General features: G+C 45.9%; 1 protein-coding gene across 2 annotated transcripts in view; it reads left to right on the top strand.

Moving 5' to 3' along the window:
• The first annotated feature begins 676 nt into the window (after positions 1–676).
• Positions 677–27,647, top strand: part of DSCAML1 (DS cell adhesion molecule like 1) — a 165,128-nt gene continuing 138,157 nt past the window's right edge. The window contains exons 1-3 of one of the 2 annotated variants that reach the window (XM_081890799.1): positions 677–880; positions 11,220–11,537; positions 14,445–14,591. In XM_081890799.1, coding sequence (XP_081746925.1) covers positions 829–880; positions 11,220–11,537; positions 14,445–14,591 — 517 coding nt within the window. In that variant the 5' untranslated portion in view covers positions 677–828. The remainder of the gene's footprint in view (positions 881–11,219; positions 11,538–14,444; positions 14,592–27,647) is intronic. The other variant, XM_081890798.1, reaches the window with a different exon arrangement.

The raw sequence follows: 27,647 nt of genomic DNA, 5'->3' as shown, positions 1-27,647 counted from the left end.
TCAGAGGTAGCTCCTCAGCGCTGTGGGCTTGTGAGCACTGCAGGAGCTGCAGAGTTGCTGGGGGAATCCTTGGGTGTAACTGAACTGCCCCTGTGGGGCAGGGAAGTGCCTTCCAGTGCCCCTCTCCTAGAGCAAAGGGAAGAGAGCCGAGGTGCACCCAGTGGGCAGCTCTTTGCCAGCGATGCAAACCCCCTTCCCCGTGCATGTTCGCTTGGAGCAATTCCAAGCCCTAGGTCAGCCTGTCCACAGGATAAGAGCCTTTGAGCCAGTCCGGACAGAGGCTGGGCGCCGGGATGACCTCTTGCCACTGCCCGCTGGAAGCGGAAACTGCGCGGATTTGGTGGCTTAGGAGCGTCCAGGTGAGGAGGGCTGTTGGGTGCGCCTCGGCTTGGGCTGCCCTCCTCCGGGCATTCCTCGGGGTGGTCTTCGCAAGGGCGCGGGAGAGCGGGCGGGCGGGCAGGCAGCGCGCGCCCAGCCCCGGGAAGGCACCTGCCCGCGAGCGCACCTGCCCCTGCCTGGCCGGAGGTTAGCGCTGGAGGAGAGCGAGGGAGGCGTCCCCTTCCCTCTCGCCTCCCCCCGCGGCCTGTGTGGGCGGGGATGTGGGAGCCCGCCCCGCTCCTCCCTTCCTGCGCGCTCGCTCCTCGCTGGCTCGCCGGCTGACAGTAGCAGCAGCTGGGCGCAGCGCTAGGCGGGCAGGCGAGCGAGCAGGAGGGCAGGCGAGCGCGGAGCATCCGACGACGGGGGAAGCTGGCGAGGGCCGGCCAGGGACACGGGCAGCGGCAGAGGCAGGGCGCCCGCCCGCCCGCGGCACCGGCCCCCCTGGATGGCATGTGGCTGGTCACTTCTTGCCTCCTGCTGCTCAACTCCTGGACCAGCCCAGGTAGGCGAGGGCGGCGGCGGCGGCGGCGCCCCGTCGGGTCGGGAACTTTTCTAGCGGAGCCACTCCGGAATGCCCGGCGGCTCCCCAACGCCACTTGCGCCCGGCGCCAGGGAGCTCTTCCTCCCGGTCAACCCCTCGCACTTTCTGACTCTTTCGCGGTGGAAGCGTCCTTCGGCTTCGGGGAAGAGGGTGCTTCCTGACCTGCCAGCGACGGAGGGGGCACCCTACACTGGCGCCCCCCTCCCGTCGCCGGTGCTCGGGCTAGTTCGGACTTGCACTTTGGTCTGCTTTTGACCAGTGTGTAGGTCCTCTTTCCCCAAAGGTGCTTGGTGGGCGTTGTGGAAAACGATCCTAATGTGACCCAGAACTCTAGGGTTTTTTTGTGTTTTTGCACGGGGAGTTCTCAGATTTGTCAGAGCTGCTATGCTGCTAGCTCTGTCCCCCCCCCCCCCATCTTGAGGTGGGGATGGCCTATATTTTGCTTTGCTTTGTGTGTCCCTCCCCCCCAACATTCCCCCAAATATGTGTGTGTGTGTGTGTGCATGTGTGTGTAGGGCACCCCTCCTGCCAGGCTTTCCCAGAAGAAGCATCAACCCTGGGGAATGTTGGTGTTGTCTGTTTTTGGGTTTCTGTTCGGGTGGATGTGAATTTTGGGTTAGCAGGGGCTGTGCCCGGGAGCCTGGCACAGGCTGGGCAGGCAGAGAGCAAGTCTGGATCCCTGAGCTGGCAATTATTGCCATTAACTCTTTGTAGCCTCTGAAATTCATTCATCAGGGAAATTAAAAATAACGCACCCCCGCCTCTCCTCAGCCCATCTCTGCAGAAATGTATTTAATTACGTGAATGTTGAATAGATACCAAGGCAGCATCTCCCTGTGTGTTCGAGCAAGAATTCCAAGGCTTAAAGCTGCCAGCGATACTTTTAGAGCTTTGTTCTTCTGTCCCCAGTTGTCAAAGTCAACGTTGAGCCATATTCTAATCCCATAAGATAGTTCAAACCCTGATATGCCTTTAAAATAACAGCCTCCCCTCTAGGAGTGCTTTAATAAATCTAGCCCAGCAGTTGGAAAGGAATCAGATTTGGAAAAGGGGGGATATGAGCCAATTCAGTTGTCAGGGCAATGCAATTCTTTAAGAAGCAAGGTTCTGTTTGGAACTGGAAGCTGGGGTTTGGGGGTCTTCTGTACAGAAATTGGGCCCCGACTAATGAAGCCATTGTAACCACAAGGCAATTGGATATTGCATCGGATGAAATTACAACCCGGTTTAGTGTAATCGATCTGTGTTGCATAAAAGGATGGGCAATTTGCAGCTTCTGCCATCTGTTTGGTGCACAATCCACAAGAACAATCATGCAAGCGCTGCAATTTAGGGGGTGCCTGCCTGCCTTCCCTTTCACAGGTTCCACTGTGAGATTTTATCCTGTCATGCCTTGTGAGCAAAGCAAAGTGTCTCTCCTTCTTTTGGCCCCAATCAGACAGACTGTTAAGAGAGCAACATACAGAAATTGGGTGGTTGCTGTAGAACGAATACCTATTTGTTTGTTTTAGCACATTTTAAATGTTTTGTTTGTTTTGGGCAGAATAGTTATGTGAATACCAGTTATTAATCATAAAGTAACTTTTTAATTAAAGCTAGGGCTTGTCTGTTTTTGGGGGGGAGCATCCCCCCCAGATCTCTCTGTGTTGAGGTTCTGCTTGTCTCTGTCATCCATGCCAGCATCTGATTTGCCTGCATTTGCATTTTGACTGTGCAAAAGGAAGAGGGGGGAAAACACACACAATGTGTGCTATATTCGCTTTGATTTTTTCACAGGCAAAATAATAATTGTTTGTACTAGATTGATTGATTAGTTTCATTCCCAGTGGTTTGGGAAAGTGTCTTTGGTGGTAGCAGCTGTTCAGTCTTTGAGAAGACCAAATTGAGTCTTCCTCAACAGAATCTCGCACAGCCTCATCCCCTTTTTTGGAAGCCATGATTTTTTTTTTAATGGACCCCTAACTGCTTCTTTGTTAGAAAGTGTTAAAATGGAGCAGTTCCAGAAAGTGAATAACAATACAATAGGTTACATTATATTAGGGTGAGAAATGATATTGCTTAATGCATGAAAAGCCTTTTGGATACTTAATATATTTGGGCATCTAAGCACAACAGTTTAATGGGCTTGTGTTGTAGAAAAGGGCTCTGTTATAACAAAAAAGCAAATAAACATTTGATCCAAGGGAACACTAAAGTTTGAGGGGAAAACCGTCAATGGGTTGGAGCCCATTTCCCAGATTTATATACAGGCGGCTAACAAGTGTATGTGGGTATCTCACTGGGCAGAGAGCTCAGTGTCACTGCTTTTACGACTTGGGAGCAGAGGAGAGGGATGTGAGCAACTCTGCTTGCTTTGCAGACATGTCCAGTGTCATGGCTGGGTATCCATGGCTTGGCGCAGGGTGGTGGTGGTGGTGGGGGATGCTTGCAATTCTGTTTCCACCCCACCTCTTCCTGCTGCATCCTATTTATGTGGAGCTTTTCTCATATTAAAATCAGGCAGCTATTTAGTTCCCATTTGCACCACTTCTGTTCCCTCCCTTGTGCCTCCCCCTCATTGTGCTTTGTTTGTCTTAGAAATTAAACATGGGATCCTCATTAAGCTGTAGAGAAAGGGCTGGTTTGACATGTTCCAGGTTCTGCTAAATAGCAGCGGCATTGGAAGCTAACGGATGGGGGGCAGGGGAAGTTGCCCACCCCTGCATGACTGCTAAGCCTTGATGACCCATTGCCTGGGGTCCTCCAAACCCCAAGTTGGCTGCCAAGCAGCATACCTTTAAAATCTAGGGTGGTGCTGCCCCCATTATCTATCTCGGCTGGAGCTTTTGGCGCTCTTGAGAGCAAGCTGGGCACAACTTGGCTCCAGGCTTGGTGATGGAATTTAGTGACACGTAGCCATCTCTCCCCCCTCCGGCGTTAACTGCACCGGTGAGAGTGGGCAGAATTTCATATTTGTTTCGTAAGCACCCTCCATACCCTTCTCTTGTCATTATCTTCCCCCTGCTAGGCTGGCATTGGAGGGGCTGCCTGAGCCCCCCTGTCTCATTCCCAGCAGCGGAGGAGCTCTGTGAGAGAGGAAGAGCTGAGGCGTCTCTCACATTCTGTGGCTCAGATCCTCCCAACATGGCGGCCCACACGTTCTGCAATGTGCCAGGAGGTGTGATTTCTTCCCTTCTCCAAACAGCATGGACTAACCACCTGCCACTCTATACCAGAGAAGGAGGCAACTGGGAAGCCAGTTTTCCATATTAGGAAAAGCAGTTTGAAAGGCCTCTTCAATTTCAGTTCCTTGAGAAATCGGAAAGGAGCAAAATTATTTATTGTATCTGAATGGAAGTGGGGGGGAAATATGCTGGATTTCAGCTTTTTCTTCCATCTGTGTTTGTTGTTTGTATTTCCTCATCCTCAGTAAGCCTTCAGTTTGTGGCAAATCATGCAAAGAGGTTTTCCCTTAAAATGTAGCTAAATATTTTTCCTTTAAAAAAATGATTTGGTGGCCTTTGCCAATGTGCTGAATAGCGTTGCTTGGCTGTAATGTTCCCACTAGCTCACTTTTAGCGTATCCTTGATGGAGGTGTGTGAGTGTATGCATTTGAACCATGTGTGCATTATCTTGAAGTGCCCGGTAGACATGGCGGTTGTGTGAGATGAACAGAACTCTGGAGAGAGGCTTCTGAAAGCTCCTGCCTTCTCTAGACTTGCAGAATAATGGAGCTGGGTCAGAGATTCTCCCAGCAAGGGAAGTTGTGGTGGCAATTAGTAATTTGTGTATTCAAAATGGTGCAAACAGCTTATTGCCTATTGCCTAAAATGGAATGGAGCTGAGAGAAGCTGAAACAAAACTCACACTGGGTGCCAGAAATTGGTGCACTGCCCTCCTATGGCTGATCAGCCCAATTTCAAGCAGTGCATAGCCTCTCCTTGTATGTTTTATATTTTATTTTTTCAACTTGTATACCTTGCTTTATTTAAAAAAATCCCAGAGTCATTTGCATAACAAAGCTTCAAAACACAAAAAACACCCACGCCACAGATGCACCACATTATCCTTGCAAATTTAATGTGGTGAGTTTTCATATATATATATATATATATATATATATATATATATATATATATAATGTGTGTGTGCTTAGTAAGGGGTGTGGGACATCTGTGGGGCAGGGAAGGGAGATCTCATTGGGGCTATTGGGGTGAGGTATGTATTGGATGCATGACTATGCAGATGGTGTTCTGGGTGTGGCAAAGGAGATGCTTGGGCTTCTATATACTGTAATTACTTCAGTTGCACCTCAGTCTCTTCCCTGCTGCCACTTGGTTTCCAGTGTTTAGCTGTTTCTGTCCCAGTCAAGACTTCAGGAAGGATGCCAGCTCCTCATTCCTACACAGGGAACTGTTAACCTGGATGCTCTTGATCAGGGGTCGGCAAAGTTTTTGCGGCTTGGGCTGGTTCATGGTCCTGCAGACGCTGTGGTGGGCCAGAGTGCGGGCATGTGCACAAATGCGCAAACGCTATTTCCGACACTCCTTCTGGTGCGGAGCTTCCTGCAGCCAACAGGATGCCTGCCAGTGTCACGGAAGGCGGTCCCCGCTTTGCTCCACACTGGTTTAGCGTGACACATGGGAGCTGACCGAGCGGGTGACAGGAGTCCAAGGGCTGGTTTTAAACGACCCCCATGGGCCGCTTGTTGCCCATAGGCCTTAGGTTGCTGACCCCTGCTCTTGATAGATATAGTCTGCAGCACAGAGCGCTTTGACGCATTCTGCCCTCTGGAGCAAGAGGCAAGGAAGTACTCTGTCATAAAGTGGGCCATGAGGCAATGCCCTCCAATATCTTAATCAAAGGTTGAGGCAGTGGTGGGCTTGTGTTATTTTGGGTGAAATCCTTCCTTCCCTTCTCCTCACAGTTCAGATCCTGATAATGAGCCATTGGGAGTGATAGCTAAAAGGGGTACGGGCTTCCAGAGGCAGGTTGATCCCTTAGAATTGGTTGTTTGCCTTGTCATCTCGGCACTGGTGTCCCTGACACACTCACTTACTCTGACAGCTGCTAAGGTTGTTGTTTTTTTTAAAATTAAGAAGCAAGTTATTTAAATTCTTCCTAAGCTCTACACTTACAGCAGATAGATTGCATCCAAGGAGAGAATGTCTCCTAACATAGTCCAAGGGTGGCTGGTGTAATAGCTGGTTGTGTTTGAAGCCATATAAGGGGGAGATAAGGTGGCCTTGGCCTTGCAGTATTCAGAAGTCCAGTTTACCCCCTTTTTTTTTAAAGAAAAGAGGGCATAAACAAGCTATGAGGAAGCAAAGGTTGCTGGCAGCTTCTTGCACCTCTTGTCAAAAAGCTGTTTGTGGCTCATTGTTACTTAGCTTCTAGGTGGGAATGGCAAGGCAGGTTTGGGGGTTCTCCGGCTTCTTCTTGCTCCGCTTTTTCCACTGAACATGTTGTCCAAGTCCATCTTGTGCATTAACTCCACCATTCAGTCCCTTCACCATTCAGTGTGCTTTCAGAGAATGCTACTTGGGTGTGGGGGAGCAAGGCGCGATGGAGGAGGAATTGCTGCCTGGAAAAGACAGCTTAACCTAGAGATGCTCTGCACATTTTGCTGTTGACTTGTTACCCCCTACCCATGAACAATACCTGTGCACAATAAGAACCTGTGATCAGTAGGGTGGGCAACAAGGATGGAGCAGCTTTCTAAGCTCATGGTGAGGTTGAAATTTCTGTACCTGTAAACCACTGCATCCTTTGAAGTTTGATGGAGTGGACGTCTGCCCCACTTTTGCAGCCACCATTGCTGATTCCTACTCAACTCTTGGTGGCATCTGTATCTTTACCTCTTGCTTTTGAGGATAGCAGCTCCATTTGGCAGTGACCTGTCAGGAGCCTGTGACTTAGGTGAGGCCACTATTGACTGCGGAATTCCCTGCTGAATTCATCTGACTGGTAAAATATAAAATCTCCACTAAAGGCTGCTAACTGGTGGACTGTAAAAAATAAAATAAAATAGCCCACTTCCCCTCACATCTCTTCAGCAGGTTAGAGCCATCATAAATGTTTTTTAACCCTTGAAAAGAAGAGCAAGTTCTTGTCATGCAAGATCATTTTTCCCTGTGGCCTCACCTGCGGTCCCAAGGCTGGGCCAGTGTAGCATCTCAGTCTATGATATTTAGAGGGTGTGGTAACATGTGCAAGGGTGAGAAGATGACTGCTTGGAAGGGGGCCAGAAGCATCTCTGTGCTTTGCCCCCAAGACGTGTGCTGGATGCAGACGACTGCTTTGACAGAAAGGGACCTTCACCTTTCTTTGCCAGGTTCCTTCTAGCAGTGCAACCCTTGAAGAAGTCCAGTGAGGAAGATGAGTAAATATTGTGGTAGAATGATGACAAAATGAATCTTTTTCCCCGGACAAAGCCGAAGTATTAATATTTCAATACCTCTAGGTTGCAATTTCCTACAATTTAAGAAGATTGCTCTGTGAGAACTCGAAATGTGTTTTCTTCAGCGCTGGGAACACAGACTGTGCATCTTCGCTTTGGTGCTCCTGTTCTGTTGCTGTCCCATCCTCCCTTCTGTACCAGTGCCGAAGGTTGGGTCTAAATTAATGCCTTTGATATGTAGGTTACAGCCAAGGATTGTGACCAGATGCCAGAAGTGATTTCTGTTTTAAAAATATTGCAAGGCTATTTCTATGTTTTTAATCTCTCCTGGTGATTTGGAGGCAGTTTTATGAAACATGGAATTAGGATGGTGCTCACCGTTAAATGGTAAAGGAGATTAGATGGATTTAACTCTATGCGTCTGTCTCATAACTACTACCAATCCCATAACTTCCATTTTCTATTAAAAATCCATTCCGCCCCTTTTGACCTGCAAAAGCTTTACTAGTAATTTGAATTCCTCTCCTTTATTTATGAGGATTTCACCCCCTCTTTCTCTCCCCCCCCCCCATATCTGTGCAACTAACCTTAACATGGTGAGTAGGGTGGGGGACTCACTGCAGAGAAAATGGTTATCTCTCAAGGGGTTGCTGCTCATGGGAGCACTGAATGCAGTGGCAAGAGAATGGGGCCCTCCTACTGGACCTGAGTGGGCTTTGCTAGCAGCTGCATGAACATGGCTGCCGCCTCTAAGGGCCCCATTTTGACCCTTAAAGCCATGCTTGCAGTGAGCCCAGATTTCTGTAAGCCAGGACCAGGGCTGTGTCTGTTCTTCCCAGTTCTGTGACCCGAATACATTATGCAAATATTTGCTTGGCTGGCATAATTCTGTTTCTGGCAGGAGGTACGCAGAGCTTGTGTATTTATTTATTTGTTATGAAGATTTATATCCTGCCTTTCTATAATATATCCATAGTGGCTTATTAGCAGGGCTGAAATACAAACACAATAGTAAAACAACAAGATGAAATGCTGTATCAAGTAACAAAGCTTCAGAGCTTTGATTGCTGAAAGTCCAGCTCTTCCCGCCTCCTCTGTTCAAGCTTATCTACTAGAAATGCCTCTCCACTCTCTTACCAAAAATCTGCAATTCTTAGGATGCTGAATTTTATGTCTTGCACCAAATCCCACTTTTGCACAACTGGGATTCTTTTTAACAAAACAGAAATGCTGGGCTAGGTGGGTCGAGATTTTATCTATGAAGGTGCTTATTTTGGTCTTAGGAAAGAGGGCAAACATTGTTAGCCATTGAAAGGATAATGAGTATTCACTCTACCTCAGTAAAACTCACACATGTTGGCGGCCCAAGGAAATTCTTGTAGGGGGAAAAGCAAGAGAAAAGGGAAAAAGAAAGCAAACCAGGGATGGAGTTCCCTCACCTCAAGGTTGAAGCAGAGCTGGGGACACCCTGGAGTGGAGAGGGACTGCCAGACAGTGTTCGCACAATAATGGACTGGATGGTTGTTTTCTGGCACTCTTCTAGTTAAATTTGCTGTTATGTAGTTGTGATGACCCTGAGTTGATGGTGAGGAGAGACACAGGAACTCAAGAAGCTGCATGTCTTAGGTATGGTTGGGGGCAGTAACTGGGAGCTGGCTTGTGCCTCATCCCTATTGGCAAGGGCCTATGATGAGTGTGTGTCGTCTGCCCGGAGTTTCAGAGAAGGGGATCCTTGTGTTTGGGTTTTGTCCTGGGGAGGCTTGGGATGGATCTAGCAGAAGCATTGTTTGGTCCATAACAAAGTGCCTCCTGTGGGCTGGTAAATAGCAGGAAATGGGGTGGCACATCTTGTCCCCCCAAAAATCTTCTCTTGCAGCAGAGCGCCTCCCCACCCCAGCAGTTTTGTCAGGCAGATGTTTGTATCCAGAGCAAGGAGCTTATTCTGAGAGAGGGGCGGGTGTGTGAAGAGCCTTTCCATCGCCTCCTGTGGCTCCATTCAGACAGTTTTTGCTGTCTTGCAGCTCTGTTAACTGCTTCCTTGTTTCTAAGAGATGCACATGAATGTGCCTGTACTGTGAAGTAATTAAAACATTCTAGATATTATTTTTCTAATGCCAGCCCAAGAAAGCTGTGTGGTATTTGGACCCATGGTATTAGAAGAGGAGGCGGCTTCTGAATATTCACCATCATGATGAAAACAAAAATATTTTTCCCCATCTTGCTTAGCGTTTACGGTCTCATCCCTGCTTTGTGTTGAGATGTGAATTGCTGTGCCCAATAAGGCTTTAATAGCCTTTCCTCAAATGAGCAGTTGGGATGGAGGCATCCTCCCTGGAGGGGCTGGTGGTGGTAAAGTGCTCTGCTAAGAATATTAATAGATGAGCCATTTTTTGCCATTCGCTACCATTTGTCTCCCTCCTGCACCCCCCAAGCAAAAAAAATACCGGGGGGAAATTGAGGTTGTGGAAGGTCCCTTGTGACTTTGTCCAAAGCGGTAGTGCATTTTTTTGCTTCTTTGCATGGTTGTAGGCGCAGCTGGGAAGGTGGCTGGGCTCTGAGCCCGAGGAGGAGCTGCTAATTCCCTGGCACAGATTGCTCCGTCCTCGATCTTTGTCCTTCCACCTACTTAAAAGTAGCACAGCTAAAAAAAGGAGTCAAATCTGAATGGCTTTGGGGGCCTCCAGCTGATTCTCAGGAAATATCTGGCCCCATCCAAGCACATTGCAGCCTCCAGCATGTATATAGGTGTTGGTGTAGGTGGGTGTGCTTGTGCCCCTTGCAGAGAAGACAAAAGTGCTTCTTTCCCCCAAGTAGGGTGCTCTTGCCCATATCTGAGATTTAGGCACACTGCCCGCTACCCCCTGAATGGCACAGTAAATGGTAGAAGTGACACCAGAGCAACTGACTAAGCCTGCCTTGTTGGGGTGGTGGTGGTTTCAAGAGGCTTCCTGCTGGACACTGGAGGGCAGCACAGAGGCCTGGCAGATCTTGAAAAAGACACTGGAGGGAGATGTGGGTGTAATTGGCTGAACTGGCTTAACCCAGATCCTTATTCCTGTGCATGATTGACAAGAGTGGGGTGGGCAGGTCCTTGTCCCTCAGCTCCTTCCATTATCTCTTCCCAAGCTACCCTCCACCTGAGCAGCTGTAGATGTTCCCCTCCTTTGATAGCTACTGTACCCTTGAACAGTGATTCTTCTGAAAATCTTCCTAAGCCTTCTCTCTCCCCCCTCCCCCTGGTATATGTGCTAAGTTACACATGTTCTCAACAACATGACAAATGGGAAGCTCAATTCTATCACTCATTGACATGTGAGATCCATTTCATTGTTTGCTGAAATGTTTAGGGTTTTTTTTATGGGTTTATTCATTCTGTAAGAGGGCTGATGGAAAACATATAAGCTCACAGGGATCTGGAGTATGCACCTCATGAAGTCCTGGCTGCCCATTCAGCTCTTGATTTTTGAATATTTGGCAGATACTTCCTCTGAAGGCATTTCAGAAGCTGCTGTCCTTGTGGTTTGAGGGATGCCTGCTGAAGCTTCTGATTCTGTGGTTCTTGTCTGTGGGGCTGTAAATCCTGCCCCCAGAGGGCAGACCTGGCATAGCCAAACAGCCTCATTCTGATGTGGCCTTGAGGGTCTGTTAGGTGCCTGTAAGCCAGGACCTTGTGAATTTGCACTGGGCTATGAAATGGAAGTTTAGCAGGCCTCTGCTGGCCTTGCCTCTGGAGAAGGTTACTCAGCAGGTATTACTAGGAAAGAGCCACTGGCTCATTTCCTTGGTGCTGTGGGTGAGCTAAGGTAGTGGGAGTATCCAGTGGCAACGACTCGGCTGACTTTTGGGGTGTGCATGAGGGCGCTCCTGACACCACTCCTCATAATGCTTGCTCTCCCATTTTCTTCTCTTCTCCTCTGCAGCGCATACAGAAGATGTTGGAACCAGCCTCTACTTTGTGAACGACTCCATTCAGCAGGTGACCTTCTCCAGCACTGTGGGGGTGGTAATCCCCTGTCCAGCAGCAGGGTCCCCCAGTGCCACCCTTCGCTGGTACCTCGCCACTGGGGATGACATCTATGATGTCCCACACATCCGTCACGTCCATGCCAATGGGACGCTGCAGCTCTACCCTTTCTCGCCATCTGCCTTCAATAGCTTTATCCACGACAACGACTATTTCTGTACTGCAGAGAATTCTGCGGGGAAAATCAGGAGCCCAAACATCCGGGTTAAAGCAGGTATTGGCTGACTGGGTCTTGTCTTCAGTATGGTTGACTTCACTTTTAGTGGAGGGAGGATGGTGGCAGTCTTTGGGCCTGTGTCCAGTTACCTTTTTAGCTGAGCATAGACAGCTGTGGCTGTGTTTGTCCCAGACAATCAGGAATATTTTCTAGGAGAGGTAAATGAGTGTCTGCTGGATGAGTGTCTGAATGCTGACTTTGGAATTGCAGAGAACTCTTCGTTATGCTGGCTTCTCCAGACACTTTGAATGAAACCTTTTGGTGAGGTCTGAGCTGGGCCAAACTCCTGGCACCTGTATAGGAAATGTTCCTTTGCAGCCATCCTACTTGCTTTGTGAGCTGCAGCCTAAACAAGCTGATGGCTAATTAAGCAGAGGAAAATGATGAGCAAAGTAGCAGAGCTCTTCTGGTCAATGATTGACAGAGACTGGGTGGGCTGAGAACCCCCAGTGGTTCCATTAGGTAACCTATTAAGCATTGGACTAGCAAAGTGCATACTACCCCAGGGACCAAAGGAGCTTTCTTCCTTCATTGCCTTGCAGCAGTGTAGACTGACATTAAATATCCAGAAGTGAATTATTTACCCGAATTACAGCATTGGTTATAATATTGGGGAGGTGCAGGGCGAGAAGAATGTAAGGACAGAACTTAAGGGCACGGGTTGCACTTGGCCAGAGGAGCATTCGGAATTCTCTTTATGCATTGGTTACCTCCCTGCTTATGGCTCACACCTGTGAGTGCTGAAGGAGCAATGTGGGAGGGAGGATACAAGCTGGACCTTTTTATGGCAGATGCTTACTTCTTCACTAAACCAGTAAGGACTCTTTTCTGGTTGACATTTCTTATGACCTTTGTGACGCTGAAGAAATGGGACTGGTAGTTTTCCCTTCCAAATCCACAGCTGGAAATAGACCCTCCCAGGTGTGGAGGGGGGTGGGCAGGCTGTGGTTTCTGCTATGGGTACTTTCCCCCCAGAGTGCCCTGTTGGCTGTTGCTGGGCCTTGGCAACACCACCTCTTTCTCCTGCAGTTGTCTGTGATGGTGATTGCTGCTGGTGCCCTTGGTTTAAACTGCATGTTTAGGACGACAAGCGTTGATCAGCAGTTTCTTTTTGGTGGCTTCAGCATTGTAATGTATGACTTTCTAAAAGACTGATTTGGATTCTGAATATCTTAAGGGGCCTTGTTGGGGAAATCCACCCGTTTCAGAATGCCAAATATCAATTTGCATTCCAACACATATTTCCCAATGGGAGGGGAAGGGTTGAATCCTTGAACCCTTAACTCCTCTAACATTTGTTACCAGTTATATCTTCTGGCTAACTTGAGGGTCAAATATCCCTCTTTCCCTGTGGCATATTATACAATTACGTGAGGTATGAAGAGAAAAGCTTTTCTCTCTTTCTCATATAGTACTGGAACCTGAGGGGATCCATTGAAGCTGAACAGAGGACAGGCACAAGAGGAACCACTTCTTCACACAATGCATAGTTAAAACTATGGTTTTTGCTGCCACAAGATGTAGAGATGGCCACCAACTTTGGAACACATAAGTCTTCAAAAGGAGATTAGATATATTTGTACAGCATAAATCTCTCAAGTAACGGTATCTATATTCTACCTGCAGTATTGGAAGCAGTGTGCCTCTGAATGCCAGTTTCTGGGGCACAGCATCAGCAGGAGGCTGTAACGTTTATGGCCTCCTTGTAGCCTTTATTTCACCTGGGTCAAAGACCCAGTTTGCCACACCCCGCCATGCACATTTGTGTAAACACATACACACAGGCTGGGAACGTCAGTGGTGCCCCTCTGGAGGCTTCACCTGGGGCAAAAACCCCATCTAGCCCCCTCCTCCCAGGTACAGCTCTGCTTTGGAGCATTTTCTGGCTGTAGTGAGAAGCAGGATGCTGGACTAGATAGGCCCCCTTTGGTCTGATCCAGCTTCTGCCGGACACTTCTTATGTTTTTCATACATTGTATGTAGGCTGCCTTTGAAGGTTGTCTGGAAACTTCAGAATACAGCTGCAAGATTGCCCATGAGCTGTAGTAGGAACAGGTCCCACGCTAGTACTTCACTGGCTCTCAGCCTGTTTCTGGACCCTATTCAGAGTGTTGTTTTCCACCTTTTAAACCTCTTGATAACTTGGGACCAGGATCCCTGAAGGATCAACTGTTTCCCCATGTACCAGTCTGCACACCAAGGACTTTGCAGGAGGTCTTTTTCTGGTCCTCCTGCTGAGTGAGGTGCAGCAGGTGGTTCCTGAGGAAAGGAGACAGCAGCACAGAGAGTCTTGCCTTCACCTTACTTTGTTATTGTTTTGGCTCCTGGTCTTATTTCCCCAGGCCTTTTAATCTCTTCTAGATTCAAATTGGTTTTTTTTTTATCCCCTCCCCCCCGTTGTCTTATGCTGATTTAATATGTTTTGTGGCTGATAGTTATTATTTTATGTGTTTTGAATTTTTACTCCTGTTGCAACTTGGCTGTAGGGCATTATATACTTAAAATAAATTTTAACTGCTGGTGTTCGTTCTTCGACCAGCTTTCAGCATATGACAGGATAATTTATTTTCTGCACTGTGATACTTTGTGCCTTTGTTTTACTGAGGCTCTTGTTTGTTTTACTGGGTTTATTGTGTGTTAGGCTAGGTGGAGGTTTGTTGGCTCTGGAAAAACAGCTGGTAATACAGGCTGCCCCAATGCACAATGCAGGCCAAAGTCTCTGGGTGCTTCTTGGAGGAGTGCTCCCAATTGAAAGCCACGTACGAACCTGGTGTCATGTGCGCTGTAGGATGGATGACTGTGCAGGGTTGTGAACAAAGGGGATGAAATTCTTCTTGAAGTGCAGCAATGGCTTCTGGTTGCCCCTCTGTCCCAATCACCACCTCCCTGTCTCTTTCTCCCCAGTTTTCAGGGAACCTTACACAGTCCGGGTGGAGGATCAAAGGTCAATGCGTGGAAACGTGGCTGTTTTCAAGTGCCTCATCCCTTCTTCGGTGCAAGAATACGTCAGTGTTGTGTCCTGGGAGAAAGACACGGTTTCTATCATCCCAGGTAAGACAGGAGGCATTGCTGCCCCTCACCCCCTGGTCCTGCTGCTTCCTTTTTTCTATCACATGATATCTGTTGTCATTCTCTCTTTAGTGATCCCTAGCCAAGGGGCACAATGGATGCTGGCTGAAGATTGTCAGCCCTTTTGCCAAGTCCCAATGCCAATGGGGCCACAAGAGTGGTCCCCCCCATGTTTTTTAGGAACAGGGCCCCAGGGTGGATTCCCTCCTTCCCAGAGCTGGGCTGTTTCTGCATTTAGTCAGCTCTGTAAGGCCCCTTAGAGCTTCGATCTGGGGGCTATGGTGGTGGACTAGCTGGTGCCACACTCATGCCGAGAGATGAGGGGAAAGTGAGGAGGTGATAGTCTTGCTCAGACCACCTAGAAGAGACTGGCTGCTTATCCAGGCCAGCATCCTGTTCTCAGAGTAGACAACCAGATGCCTCTGGGAGGAGGCCTGCAGGCAGGACCCAAATGCAGCAGCTTGAGCTCCTCTCCCTGCCTGAGCTTCCCAGCAACTGGTCTTATTATACTGAGGCATGCATTGGCTGATGCCTTCCTCGCTTCAGGATAGTGCCCTTGAGCCAAACAGGAGCCACACAGAACCAAAGATTGTGTTTAGCCTGGAAGTGCCTTAGAATGAAATCCATCAAATGGTTGGGGATGTTACTTTGAATTGTTCTTGGAAGTAAACACTCAAATCAAAGAATCTGACTTGTGCCTTGCAAGACTTTAATTGGTCTTTAAAGGCTATCTGGAGAGAACATTTGACCAGCCTGCCTCAAAGCCCTACTTCTGCAGAGACTGCCAGGGTTTGGGCAGACCCAGAAGAAGGAGGGGGGGTGCACCAAGGATTGCGAAGGGAGATCCTCCTCCCCCTCTTTGACCTTTTCAGTGCACACTCTGTATTATTAGAAGGAAAAGAAAACTGATTTTATAAATTGCTCATTGATTTGAGAGCAGTGCTTGCCTGAGGCAGCGTCTGCTTTGGTCTGTTGGATAATTCTCCTGCGCAGCTTCTGTGTTGGCTCCCGAAAGCTGGGATGAGCTTTCTGGGGAGCACACACCATGTGGTGATATGCTGTTATTTTGGTTGTATTTCTAGAGTTGAGGTTCCATATTAGAAGACTAACCCAATCAGAGAACAGGCATAGAAACTGTGCCCTGATTTCCAGAGTGCAGAACATGTAATGACTTCAAAAACTAACTGGGAGAGAGAGAAACTATTGATCTGTTCTGATGGAAGAACCACCTAGCCATGGTTCAAAGCCTTAGAAATGCAGTGAGATTCACCAGCAAGTTCTCATCTTATACCTTGTGTTGCATCTTCCCTTTGAGGAGGCTGCCATTTGAGTAGAGGGACTTAAGGACAGTGGGTAGGAGAGGGCAGCTGAAATGCTCTTCTCTGTTGCTGTGTTTCATGACTGCTTTGTGTCCATTTGTTCCTTTATTATATAAGGACTGTTCTTTCTGGATGATGTAGCTACAGACATTGAGGTGCTATCTGATGCTGCCTCTAGTGTGAAACCATCTTGTGAAGCTGCTTTCTCGACTCCCCTGCTAGATCTTCCTAAGCTGAAGTGGTTAAAGCTGCTGTTGTGAGCCTTGAGTACTGGTGACTCAGAGGAGCCTGAAGGACCTGGGGGAATGGGCTGCTGCACCCTAGCAGACCTGAGACTATGATAGGGCCATACAGGCTATCCAGAGAGCCCTGCCTTTGTAAGCCAGTAGTGTTTGGCCAACCCTGCAAAGACTTGGCAAGGGCTTTGCCCCAAGGCCTGTTCATTGCTGCTGGTTGTTTGTCCTTGCAAGGGTCAAGAAATGCCTCTGGTCTCAAAGCTGCCTTGCAGAAGCCTACAGTGGAAGCTGAGAGTATTGGATGTGATGCCCGAGACCTCAACACTTTTTTGTTGTTGGAGACCTAAACTGTGGGTGTTTCCATGGGCAGGCAGTGTACTCAGGTTTTTTCTGTTCTTGGGGAGTGAACAGACCTCCTTGCAGAGAAGCCTGCTTTCTTTCCTCTGCTCAGTAAACTTGAGCAGTTGCTAGCAATCTCCTTATCCCTGGGTGGGCTGTGCTTCTCACAGTTGTTGGGGTCCTCAATGTTCCAAGCAGCAGTGGGATTGCAAGAGGGGCTTGTGGTGGAAGGGGTGACATCATACTGTAGTGTCTGCTATTGGGTTGCTCTGAAACCTCTTGGGAAGCAGAAACATACAGTGGCTGCTCCCCTATATATGTTTGCATTTTTCTGCATGAGAAACACCTAATTCAGGTTTATTTGAATGCTGTCTTTCCAATCCCTTACTCCTTCCGAAGACTTTTACAAGATGCAGGAGTAGTGGACTTCACCACACACACACACACACACACACACACACACACACTCATCCCCATCCTTGTGTTTACCATCTAACTCGATGTAGAATTATGGAGAATTTGAAAATTTGCACACAATTTTGTGACAATTTGTTTGGCCAAATAAAGGTATTGCCCTAATGTGGCTATTTGAAGATAAAACCACTCATATCCAGTCAGACCTATTAACAGTTGGAGCAGTTAGTATGACGTTTCCAGAACATGGAGTGTGTATGTACTCATTGCATGATAATATGCATTCATTGCTAGGTGCAGACACATTTTGGGGGAGCTGTATACAAGACATTGTCTCCATGCCATCCTTGTTCCACACTATTAGCTGTCTTAAGCGCATTCTGCAGGATTGGTTTTAATCCATTTTGTGTTGAGAGCATTTGATGCACACTTCTATGTAAACTCGGCCACACAATACAAATAGTAATTCCTGTTTTTAGCAACTTTATTACATGAATGTATGCACAATCGCAGAGCCCTATGTACAAGAGGGCTCTGTGAAAAAATGAGCCTCATGCATTCCTACATGTGTACATAGGCATGATCTAGTCTGGTTGTTTGGGATTAGTTTCTGTTCTTGTGGCCAAAAGAAGTGGACTCGGTTGTTGCAGGAGGTTCAAATAAGTGTGCATTTGGTTCTTGCCTAATTACTTGTAGCTGGAGAAGACTGACTATGTGAGTCCAGGAGGTGATTGATGCCTCCTTGTAAACAGCAGTCACTTCAGCCTTGAAGGAGGAAGTTGTTTGGTCTCTCCTTAAAAAACCCTCTCTGGACCCGGAAGACTGCAATGTTTATCACCTACTCACAAATATCCACTTTTGGGCAAAGTGCTTGAGTGGGTAGTAGAAGGCTTTGTTGTATGCTGCTTGGATCACTTTTCGCTCCCAGAGGTTTACCAAACTTCTAAATGTATACAATGGATTACCTACACATCCATTTCAGTTTCATTTCAGGATTGACGTCAGTGCCAAAACCCTGATGGATGATCTTTGTAAGGAGAGAAATAGGGAAAGTGTGACCTTGTGAATTCCCCATGATGTCTCAGCACCTTTTGATACCATGTGGAAGGCATGGTGCTCCTACCTGCACTGTAGGTTCTATAAATTAGTGATGGAGGATTCCTTCTTGAAACCATGACCCTTGTATCATGAGGGTTCTGCAGGGACCCACCTTATCCTACACATTCCTCAACATCTGTGTGAAGCCTCTGTGCTTCAAGTATTTGCAATGCAGTGCTTTCAGTATGTTGATGGCCCTCAGCTCTGATCCTTCTTGTTGGGTGAAGGCTATGAATATACCAAACCAGTGCCTAGGTGCAGTAGGGAGCTGGGCGAGGGGTAAGAAACTGAAGCCGGGATCTTTTGATAAAGGGCAGTATATAAATCAATTAAATAATCATCATAAGCGGATGCTGATATGATAGAGGCACTGTGAATAGTTGGTTCTCAGGCTGGGGAGATCCATGGTTGCCTTCTTTTGAACAGTTACAGTGGCCATGAAAAAAACAAGTGCACAGTTTGGGGGTACTCGTAGAATCAATGTTGTCACTAGAGACCTAGGTGGCCTTGGTGACACAGAGTGCTTTGGCCAGCTTTGGGTGGTCCACTAACTGTGAACACATCTGATCCATGCTCTGGAAACCTTCTGGAAGGATCACTGCAATTTGTTATATGGGGCTGCCATTGAAGACAACACAGCAGCTTCAACTGTTGCAGAATGTGGCTGAATGACTTAAATACATTACATTAATTTGTAAGAAGCTCCCTGGCTTCCTTTTAGCTTCTGAGCCTAATTCAAGGTGGTGTGGTTACTATTAAGGTCCTAAATGGCTTTCAATGCAGACGCGAAGCAGTGGTTCTTCCCCTATCAGCCTGTCTGTGTCTTGGGAACTTCCGCCAAAGCTCTCTTTTAGGGACCTCCTTGCTCTGAGATCTGGAACTCAGCAACAAAAGAAAAGGCCTTTCTTGCAGTGGGTTCCCAGCTGCAGAACATCCTCTCTAAAGAGGCTCACCTGGCACCAACATTGCTATCTTTTCAGTGTCAGTCAAAAATGTTTATTTCTCCCTGGGCATTTTAATTGGCTGTGAATTAATTTTATGGATTGTATTTATTGCTTTACGGTTGTACTGTTATGTTTATTGATTGCACATTGCCCTTGTACATTCAATCAAAAAGAATGAAGGGCAATATAAATACGTTTAAAACAAATAAATGCTTGGCTCTATTCCCAGGAATTTGTGTGATGAAACAGTGTCTAGGGCAACCAGGGACTGACAATGAGGGCCTCCAGAGGTTGTTGGACTCCAACTCCCTGGCAAACAGGGCCAGTGGTCAGGGGTAGTGGGAGTTGTAGTCCAGCAACATCTGGAGGATCCACCACAACCTACTATAGAGACTCCTGGTGGCCCAGGCTGTCCCTGGCCAATATGAAGGCTGGTTCTTGCATCTGGGTTTCTTGGTTGCACCTGCTCAAGTTTCTTTGGGTCACCTTTGGGCCTCTGTAAGGTTTCTGTAAGGAACCTATCACGGCATGAATGGAAACTAGAACAAACCTGCCAAATAGTGAATCACGCACCAGGTGTGATGTTCAGGTGTGGGTGGGAAGCAGGCTGTTTGTCAGAAGAGGAGCCCTTTGTCTTTCAAGGCAGTACATGGTCTGTTTTAATGAAGTTCAGTGGCCAAGTTCGGCTTTCCATTCCAAGTTCAGCTTTGGAATGTGATTTGCTGTGAGACAATGTGCTTCCCCAGTTGCCTCTGCAGGGAGTGTGGGTGGCTGTTCTTCTTTAGCTCCCCAGAAGTATGTATATTGTGGAGAACCCACTGAGGACCTGTCTTTAATAGCCCATCATTGCACAGTGGCAGCTGCCTGCTTTGCATTGGTTCCAGGCTGCTGCAGCTGCAACGGTCTCTCCCCCACCCCAGCATTTGTTAAATTGCTGGCTGCATTATTTGGTTAACTTGGTAACATTGAAATTTACCCTGAAATCAAATATAAATTCTCTTATAGAAGGTTATCCTATACATAAATCACCATTAGCCTGCCTCGTTTTTGTTTAATGCCTGCCTAACTGTGCTGCTGTCTAAAAATGTGTGTTTAGTCAAGTCAAGGGTTGCAGAGAAATTATAGGTTTTTCAAAAAGCCATTTGCTTTGTAGGTCCTCACATCAAAATCAATCTTGCCGTTAGTTCTCCCTCCCCCTACAAATATAAGGTCCCACTCCCTCGGTTCTGGCATTTAATAAAGGGTCATGTTAATTCTAAATTAAGCCAGTGGCACTTACAGAATGGTGGGCCTTTGGTGAGGCTGTTCTGCGCTTTAAGGTTATGGTTTTGCACTTTGTGGCTGGCTATGGATCTTGGTCTGTTGTGGTTTAAAAATCCGTTATTTATATTAGGGTCAGCTCTCCACCTTGAGTGGGATGTATTCAACTGAATTTTTTTATTTTCCTGTTTCAAAAGCCCCAAGGGAATGAGGTTCTGTTTCTGTGAAATACGCCATCTTCAGCTTGCAAAAAGGGGGGATCTTTTGAGCTGAGCCTCTGTCCCTTTGCCAGGCAGTGCTTTGGCTAAGTGTAGTTGAGTCAGGAGGTTCCTGATCCCGGACTTCCGGAGGCGGCGCAAAACGGCAATGGCGGTCCTCTTTACTCAGTGAAGAGGGGCTCCGCGAAAAAGGGTCCTCCGCTACGGCGAAGCGGAGACCCATTCAGATAAACCGCAGGCAGAGCGAGCCTGTGGCCATGGGACTCGGCGGGTGCCAGAAGCCCCCCCAGAAGCGAGGAAGGGACCTCGTAAGAGGCTCCGGATCGTGAACGGGGGAGCGGCGCTGTGAGTTCATCGCTCTTTTCGCGGAAGTGAAGCCGCGCTGCTGTTGCTGATGAGCGCCGACCTTTCTTCTTGAAAAACATCGAGATTGGCTGCAATCTACCCGTGAGTAAGGGGTACCAAAGAACTGATTAAGGATTAGCTTAAATTTGTCTATTTCGGCTGAAAACGGGAGGCGAGTAACAGGAAGTCCGCCTTCCGGTCCTGCTAATCGGAGCAAAGCAAAGAACCCGATGCGGGCTGAAGCGTTAAAAAGAGATCTCGAAAGAAGTAAGAAGGGGCATTAATAGACTGTGTGTTTCTAGAAATTGAAAAAGAGTGAAGAAATAAATGTTTTGGTTCAGTGTGCTAGAGAATCTTCCTCCTATTGTGAAGAGATGTGGAATTGAAGGGGATAACCGAGTTATTGGACTGCCAGTGTTGCAAATGAGTACTGTCAGGCTGCTGAAACTTTTCTCTTAACATAAACTGTTGCATTGATGGATACACTATCGCTTTAATACTGTCATCGAAACCTCTCCGTTACCTTGTGGCACTAATTTGAAACAGAACTTTCTGAAATCCTCCTTTCTGAACTTGGGGATTTCAGTTGAAGTAGGAGCTTTGATGGTGGAAAAGAAACTTTCTTTCCTTTGAAAACCCCCCCTAGTGGATTTGCGGAGGCATAGTGGCCTGGGAACTGTATCTTATTGGGATTTTTTGTGGTTTAATTGTTTATACTCTGGACTTGCCTTTCTCATGGATTGAAAGACTATTTGACCTTGAACAGCAGCTGGGGAATGAGTGGCCCAGCGAAAACAAGAGCAGCTAAAGCTAAGGAAGCTTTAGCTGAGGAAGCTAAAGAAAAGAAAAAAGACAAGAGAGCTGGACAGCTTGTCCAAACAACCTTGATTCATCATCGTAGATCCTCGGTGCCAACTGTGTTGACGGCGCAGGAGGAGGAAGTTGAAACGCCTGCTACAGAAGAAATGGCAGCTGGAGGAACTGATCCAGTCCTGAAACAAATTTTGGAACAATTGGCACTTTTGAATAAGAAGGTGGACGATCAGTCATCTAAAATTGATAGAGCTACATCTACTATCAGCAAGTTAACAGATCAGGTTTCGCAGCACACTCAGGCTATTGAGAAACTGCAAGGAGCTACGGCGGAGAACTACAAATTAGCTGCGGAAGCCAATCAAAAAGCTGAGCAAGCGTGCAAGAAGGTGGAAGAGATCAAAGGGGAAGTAAGACCTCTGAAAAGACAGGTAGGAGAACAGCAAGCCTACCTGTCAATGGTGGAACTGAAAAGTAAGGAATGTAATCTTAGGCTGAGGGCTGTCCCAGAGTTGGAACAGGGCAACCTAGAGAAATTCTTGACGGAGCTGTTTTCTAAATTCTGGGGGGTTGAAGAAGATAAAGATTTCAAGATTGTGACGGCCTTCAGACTGGGAAGATCGGTTAAAAAAGATAAGTCCAGAGACTGTTTGGTTTGTTTGAGAACAAGAGAGGAAAGAGACAAGATATTAGGCCAACACTTTAAAAAATCCCTGGAAGTCGAAGGTAAAAGGGCAGAAATTTATAGAGACATTCCTAAATATTTGCTGGACCTTAGAGCCACATACACAGACTTGGCCAAATTGTTAAGATACAACGCAATCCCTTATAGGTGGGAATTTCCTCAAGGTCTGTCATTCACCTATAAAGGAAAGAAGGTAAGAATTAAAACACCAGAAGACCACCAGAAGTTCCTACATGACAACGAGGAGGACCTCCAAAAGAGAGCCGTAGATTCTTGGCCTCCACCACCGGGATTACCACCAGGATCCATACCATCTGGAGGCGGCCCGGCACCACAGCTTCCGGAAAAGGAAGACAAATTAGATACCCAACTGTGATACCCAAGAAGTAGACCGGGATGTCTCTACAGCTTCTTAGCTGGAATATAAATGGCGGGAATTCTCCAGAAAAACGCAGAAAAGTATTTCATATTTTGAAAAAAGAACAATTGGACATTATTTGCCTGCAAGAAACACATGTGACAAGACTCCATAGAAAAGTGCTAATTAATAAAAGGTTAGGCCAAGAATTTATTTCATCGGATAAAGTTAAGAAAAGAGGAGTGGTGATCTATGCAAAGGAGAACTTGTCCCCAAAATTTGTATTTAAAGACGAACAGGGCAGAATTTTGGCAATTGAAATCCAGACACAAGGAGAAAAGTTTTTAATTCTAGGAATCTACGCCCCAAATGATGGAAAATCGGAATTTTTTAAGAAGCTGCATGAGATTATGCTGGACTATTTGGACTATAACAACATTATCATGTTGGGAGATATGAACGGTGTCGCCTCAGTGAATATGGATAAGTCACAAAGTGCTAATATAACGAAAGATGGCAGACTTCCAAAAACCTTTTTTGAAATGACTGACAATTTGGATTTGATCGACATATGGAGGATCAAGAACCCTCTAGGGAAAGAAGGAACTTTCTTTTCTGAGGCCCATATGACATGGACGCGAATCGACCAAATATGGATAACTAGAGGGCTGGCACCTAAGACCAGAAAAGTGGAAATCTGCCCAAAAACCTGCTCCGACCACAACGCCTTGAGAATGGAATTGAGACTAAATACAACCGGATCGTTCAGATGGAGAATGAATGACGCCTTGTTAAGAGATCAGGAGATTGTTAAGAAGGCCCAAAAAGTTTTAAAGGACTATTTTGAAATAAACTTAAAGACAAATGTGGAAAAAAGAATAATCTGGGACGCAAGCAAAGCAGTGATAAGAGGGTTTCTAATACAACAGAACACGATTAAAAAAAGACTCTGGAATGAAAAGAAGGAGAAGATCTTGGAGAAAATAAGAGAAGGAGAGAGAAAACTGAGATCCAGGCCTAAATCAAAGGAAGTATTGAGAGAAGTGAAGTTTTTCCAGGCACAATATTCGAAACTGATAAATCAAGAGGTGGAATGGAAAATTAAACAAATGAAACAAAGATCCTTTGAATCTGCAAACAAATGTGGAAAATTGTTAGCCTGGCAGCTGAAAAAGAGACAAAAACTTAACACAGTTACAAATCTAGAGATTGAAGGGAGAATGGTTCAGAAACCCGATGAAATTAGAAGGTCCTTCCAGAGATATTTCAAAGAACTCTATTCTCAAAGGCCACAAAAAAGCTCAGAGGTGGACCAATTTGTTATAACTAATGGATTACAAAAAATACCCCAGGAAATGAGAGCAACCCTGAACTGTAATATCACAACCCAAGAAATTGAATGCGCCATTCAGAACCTCCAACTGGGCAAATCTCCGGGACCTGATGGGCTTACTTCCAAATATTATAAGGTACTGAAGGACTCATTGACACAACCATTGCTGGAAGTTTGCAACCAGATTATGGAGGGGAGGAAGGCACCGGAAACGTGGAAAGAAGCTTTCATCACGTTGATCCCAAAACTAGAATCTGAAAAAACTCAACTTAAAAACTACCGTCCTATCTCACTCCTAAATGTGGATTATAAAATTTTTGCAGACATTTTGGCAAGTAGGTTTAAGAAAGTCTTAAATGAAGTGATTCATAAGGACCAAGCAGGCTTTCTCCCTGGTAGGCATTTATTTGACAACACAAGAAACATCATTGACATTTTGGAGTTTTTACAGATTAATTCAAACACAAGAGCGGTGTTGATTTTTATTGATGCGGAGAAGGCCTTTGACAACATTTCTTGGCTGTTTATGAAGAAAAATTTGGAAAGGATGGGAGTAGGGCGGGGGTTTGAAAATGGAATAGAAGCAATTTATTCAGAACAAAAGGCCAAATTGATAGTAAACAACGTGGTGACAGAGGAGTTTAAAATTGAAAAAGGGACACGACAGGGGTGCCCTCTATCTCCTCTGTTGTTTATTTCAGTCCTGGAGGTGCTACTGAACATGATTAGAAATGACCGGTTGACACAGGGAATTGTGGTCGGAGAGAAACAATATAAACTGAAAGCTTTCGCAGACGACTTGGTATTAACATTACAGGAGCCAGCCTCTAGTACTAAAAGAGCGTTAGAATTAATTTCTGATTTTGGTCGGGTGGCGGGATTCAAGCTGAATAAACAAAAAACTAAAGTTTTAGCAAAAAATTTGACAACTACTGAAATAGAGGAGTTCAGAAAAGAAACAGAACTAAATGTGGTTAAAAAAGTAAAGTACCTAGGGGTGCACTTGACCTCCAAAAATTTGAATTTATTTAAGGACAACTATGAGAAATGTTGGTCAGAGATAAAAAGAGATCTGGAAACATGGTCAAGATTAAAACTTTCCTTGTTGGGCAGAATAGCTGCTATAAAGATGAATGTATTGCCGAAAATGCTATTTTTGTTTCAGTCCCTCCAGATCGTGGATAAGGTGGAATGTTTTGGAAAATGGCAGAGGGATCTATCTAAATTTGTCTGGCAGGGCAAAAAGCCCCGAATAAAGTTTAAAATACTAACAGATGCGAAAGAAAGAGGGGGGTTTGCCCTGCCGGACTTGAGGTTATATTATGAAGCTGCAGCCCTCTGCTGGTTGAAGGATTGGATCCTATTGGAGAACACCGACGTCCTTGACCTGGAGGGATTTGATAATGCTTTTGGGTGGCATGCATATTTGTGGTATGACAAGGTTAAAGTTCATAAATTGTTCAAAAACCATATTGTCAGAAGGGCAATTTTCATGGTCTGGTCAAAATACAAAGACTTATTGGAGAGTAAAACTCCGAGGTGGCTCTCACCGATGGAGGCCAAAGCACGTAAAAGACTCAATATGGAGGCCCACTGGCCTAAATATTGGGAAATAATTGAAAAAATTGGAGATAAATGGAGGTTACAGAGTATGGAAAAGTTAAAAAACAAGGTGCGAGATTGGTTGCATTATGCTCAAATCCAGGAAGTTTTTAAAGCAGACAAAAAAGTGGGTTTTCAGGAGGAAAAATCGAAACTAGAAACAGAGTTGCTTGAGCCAAAATCCAAGCTAATTTCGAGAATGTATAACTTGCTGCTTAAATGGAACACACAGGATGAGATTGTCAAATCCTCTATGATAAAGTGGGCACAGGACTTGGGGCATAACATTATGTTTGAAGACTGGGAAAGGTTATGGAACACCGGAATGAAATTCACGGCATGTACTGCCTTGAAGGAAAACATTATGAAAATGATATACCGGTGGTACATGACCCCAGTCAAGCTTGCAAAGATATATCACCTGTCCGATAATAAATGTTGGAAATGTAAGGAAGAGGAAGGGACATTTTTACACCTCTGGTGGACCTGCCCGAAAGTGAAGGCCTTCTGGGAAATGATACATAATGAACTAAAAAAGGTGCTGAGATTCACCTTACCTAAGAAACCGGAGGCCTTCCTTCTGGGCATGGTAGACCAGAGGATGGTCAAGAAAGATAGAACTTTCTTTATGTACGCTACTACAGCAGCGAGGATTCTGTTGGCAAAGCACTGGAAGACACAAAATCTACCCACATTGGAAGAATGGCAGACGCAGCTGATGGACTATATGGAGTTGGCTGAAATGACTGGCAGAATTCAAGACTCGGGAGAAGAAGAAACGGAGGAAGTTTGGAAAAATTTTAAGGACTATTTGAAAAAGCATTATAAGTTGTATGAATGTTAAAAAATGCTCCTTTCTAGGAAGGTATACCTTCAGTATCGGCAAATTTCTGAATTGATAAATAAGACACTATAAGACAGAAGTGAGGTAACGAAATATTTTTATTGTGTGGAAATTAAAAATTAATGCAATTGTATCGAAATGTTTACAACAGATAACACGATAAAATGGAAGATATATTGTTATGTATAAAACAAGTCAACAAATTGCTGAGGTTTTGGTTACACAGGGAATGCAGTGCTCGGGAGATGGGGGAAGTCCATTGGATTTACGGAAGTATGTATTTGAAAGTGGAAATTTGTCTATTAAAAACCTAATAAAATATTTATAAAAAAAAAAAAAGGAGGTTCCTGATCCCCAGTTTTGAAAGGGAAGGCTGTGGATCTTTTATTGTAGGAGGTTGTGGGCCTCAATATGCCCAGATGTCAGTGGACAGCTTGAAAAATACACTCTTTGTTCCAACCCCCTGTGAGAATGTCAGAATTGGGCTTGCTTTGGTACTGAAGGTCAGGAGCGTGAAGTTTAGTCGCATGCTGGATTGTGCCCTCTGCCACCATTGATCACCAGTTTGAGGACATCACAGGGCAAGCCTGCACGCTGTTTCCCTCCATCGCTGCCATGAGAATGGTTAGGTAGAAAGCTTAGAATAATGAAATAAGTAAATGGTCCGTCACTGACTTGTTATGAACAGAGAGCAGGTTGTTTGGGCCTGGAACAACAATGCGCTTTGGAGTCAGATATGGATAAAAGGTCAATTGTGTGAATCTGAAAACTTCTTCATGTGAGGAAAGCAGAATAAAAGCCTCAGTGAAAGTGAGGAGCTTTTATTGGAAATTGGTTGAGGTGGGCTTTCAGAATCCTTGCTCAGACACCGAGCATGCTTGGAGCCTTTGACCTGTCAGAGCTTTTTTCTCCTTCTTGTACCCCATTGTGGAGTTCCCCCCTCCCTCCCTCTGCTCTTTTAATTATAAACCTCACTATAATAAATAGTATAGGAGTGCCTGTCTGCTCTCCTCCTATGAGGTGAAAGATTGATCCAGTTAATTTGGCTCATCTTCGTGTGTTTGGTGGAGGGGTAAGGTTAACCCATAATTTCACAAAGAAAAATCCTTTTTCTGCATGAGCACTTCTTGCACTCTCTTTTCTGTCTCTGCCATGTGCTAACATTTAGTCTTTAATAATCTGGAAGCAAATGAAATTGTATATTTTAAAAAATCATTTTATTTTCTCTGC

Source organism: Podarcis melisellensis (assembly GCF_964234715.1).
Source record: "Podarcis melisellensis genome assembly, chromosome: 15".
NCBI lineage: Eukaryota > Metazoa > Chordata > Lepidosauria > Squamata > Lacertidae > Podarcis > Podarcis melisellensis.
Note: the sequence above shows the minus strand (reverse complement) of the source record. Positions and strands in the feature narration are given on the sequence as shown.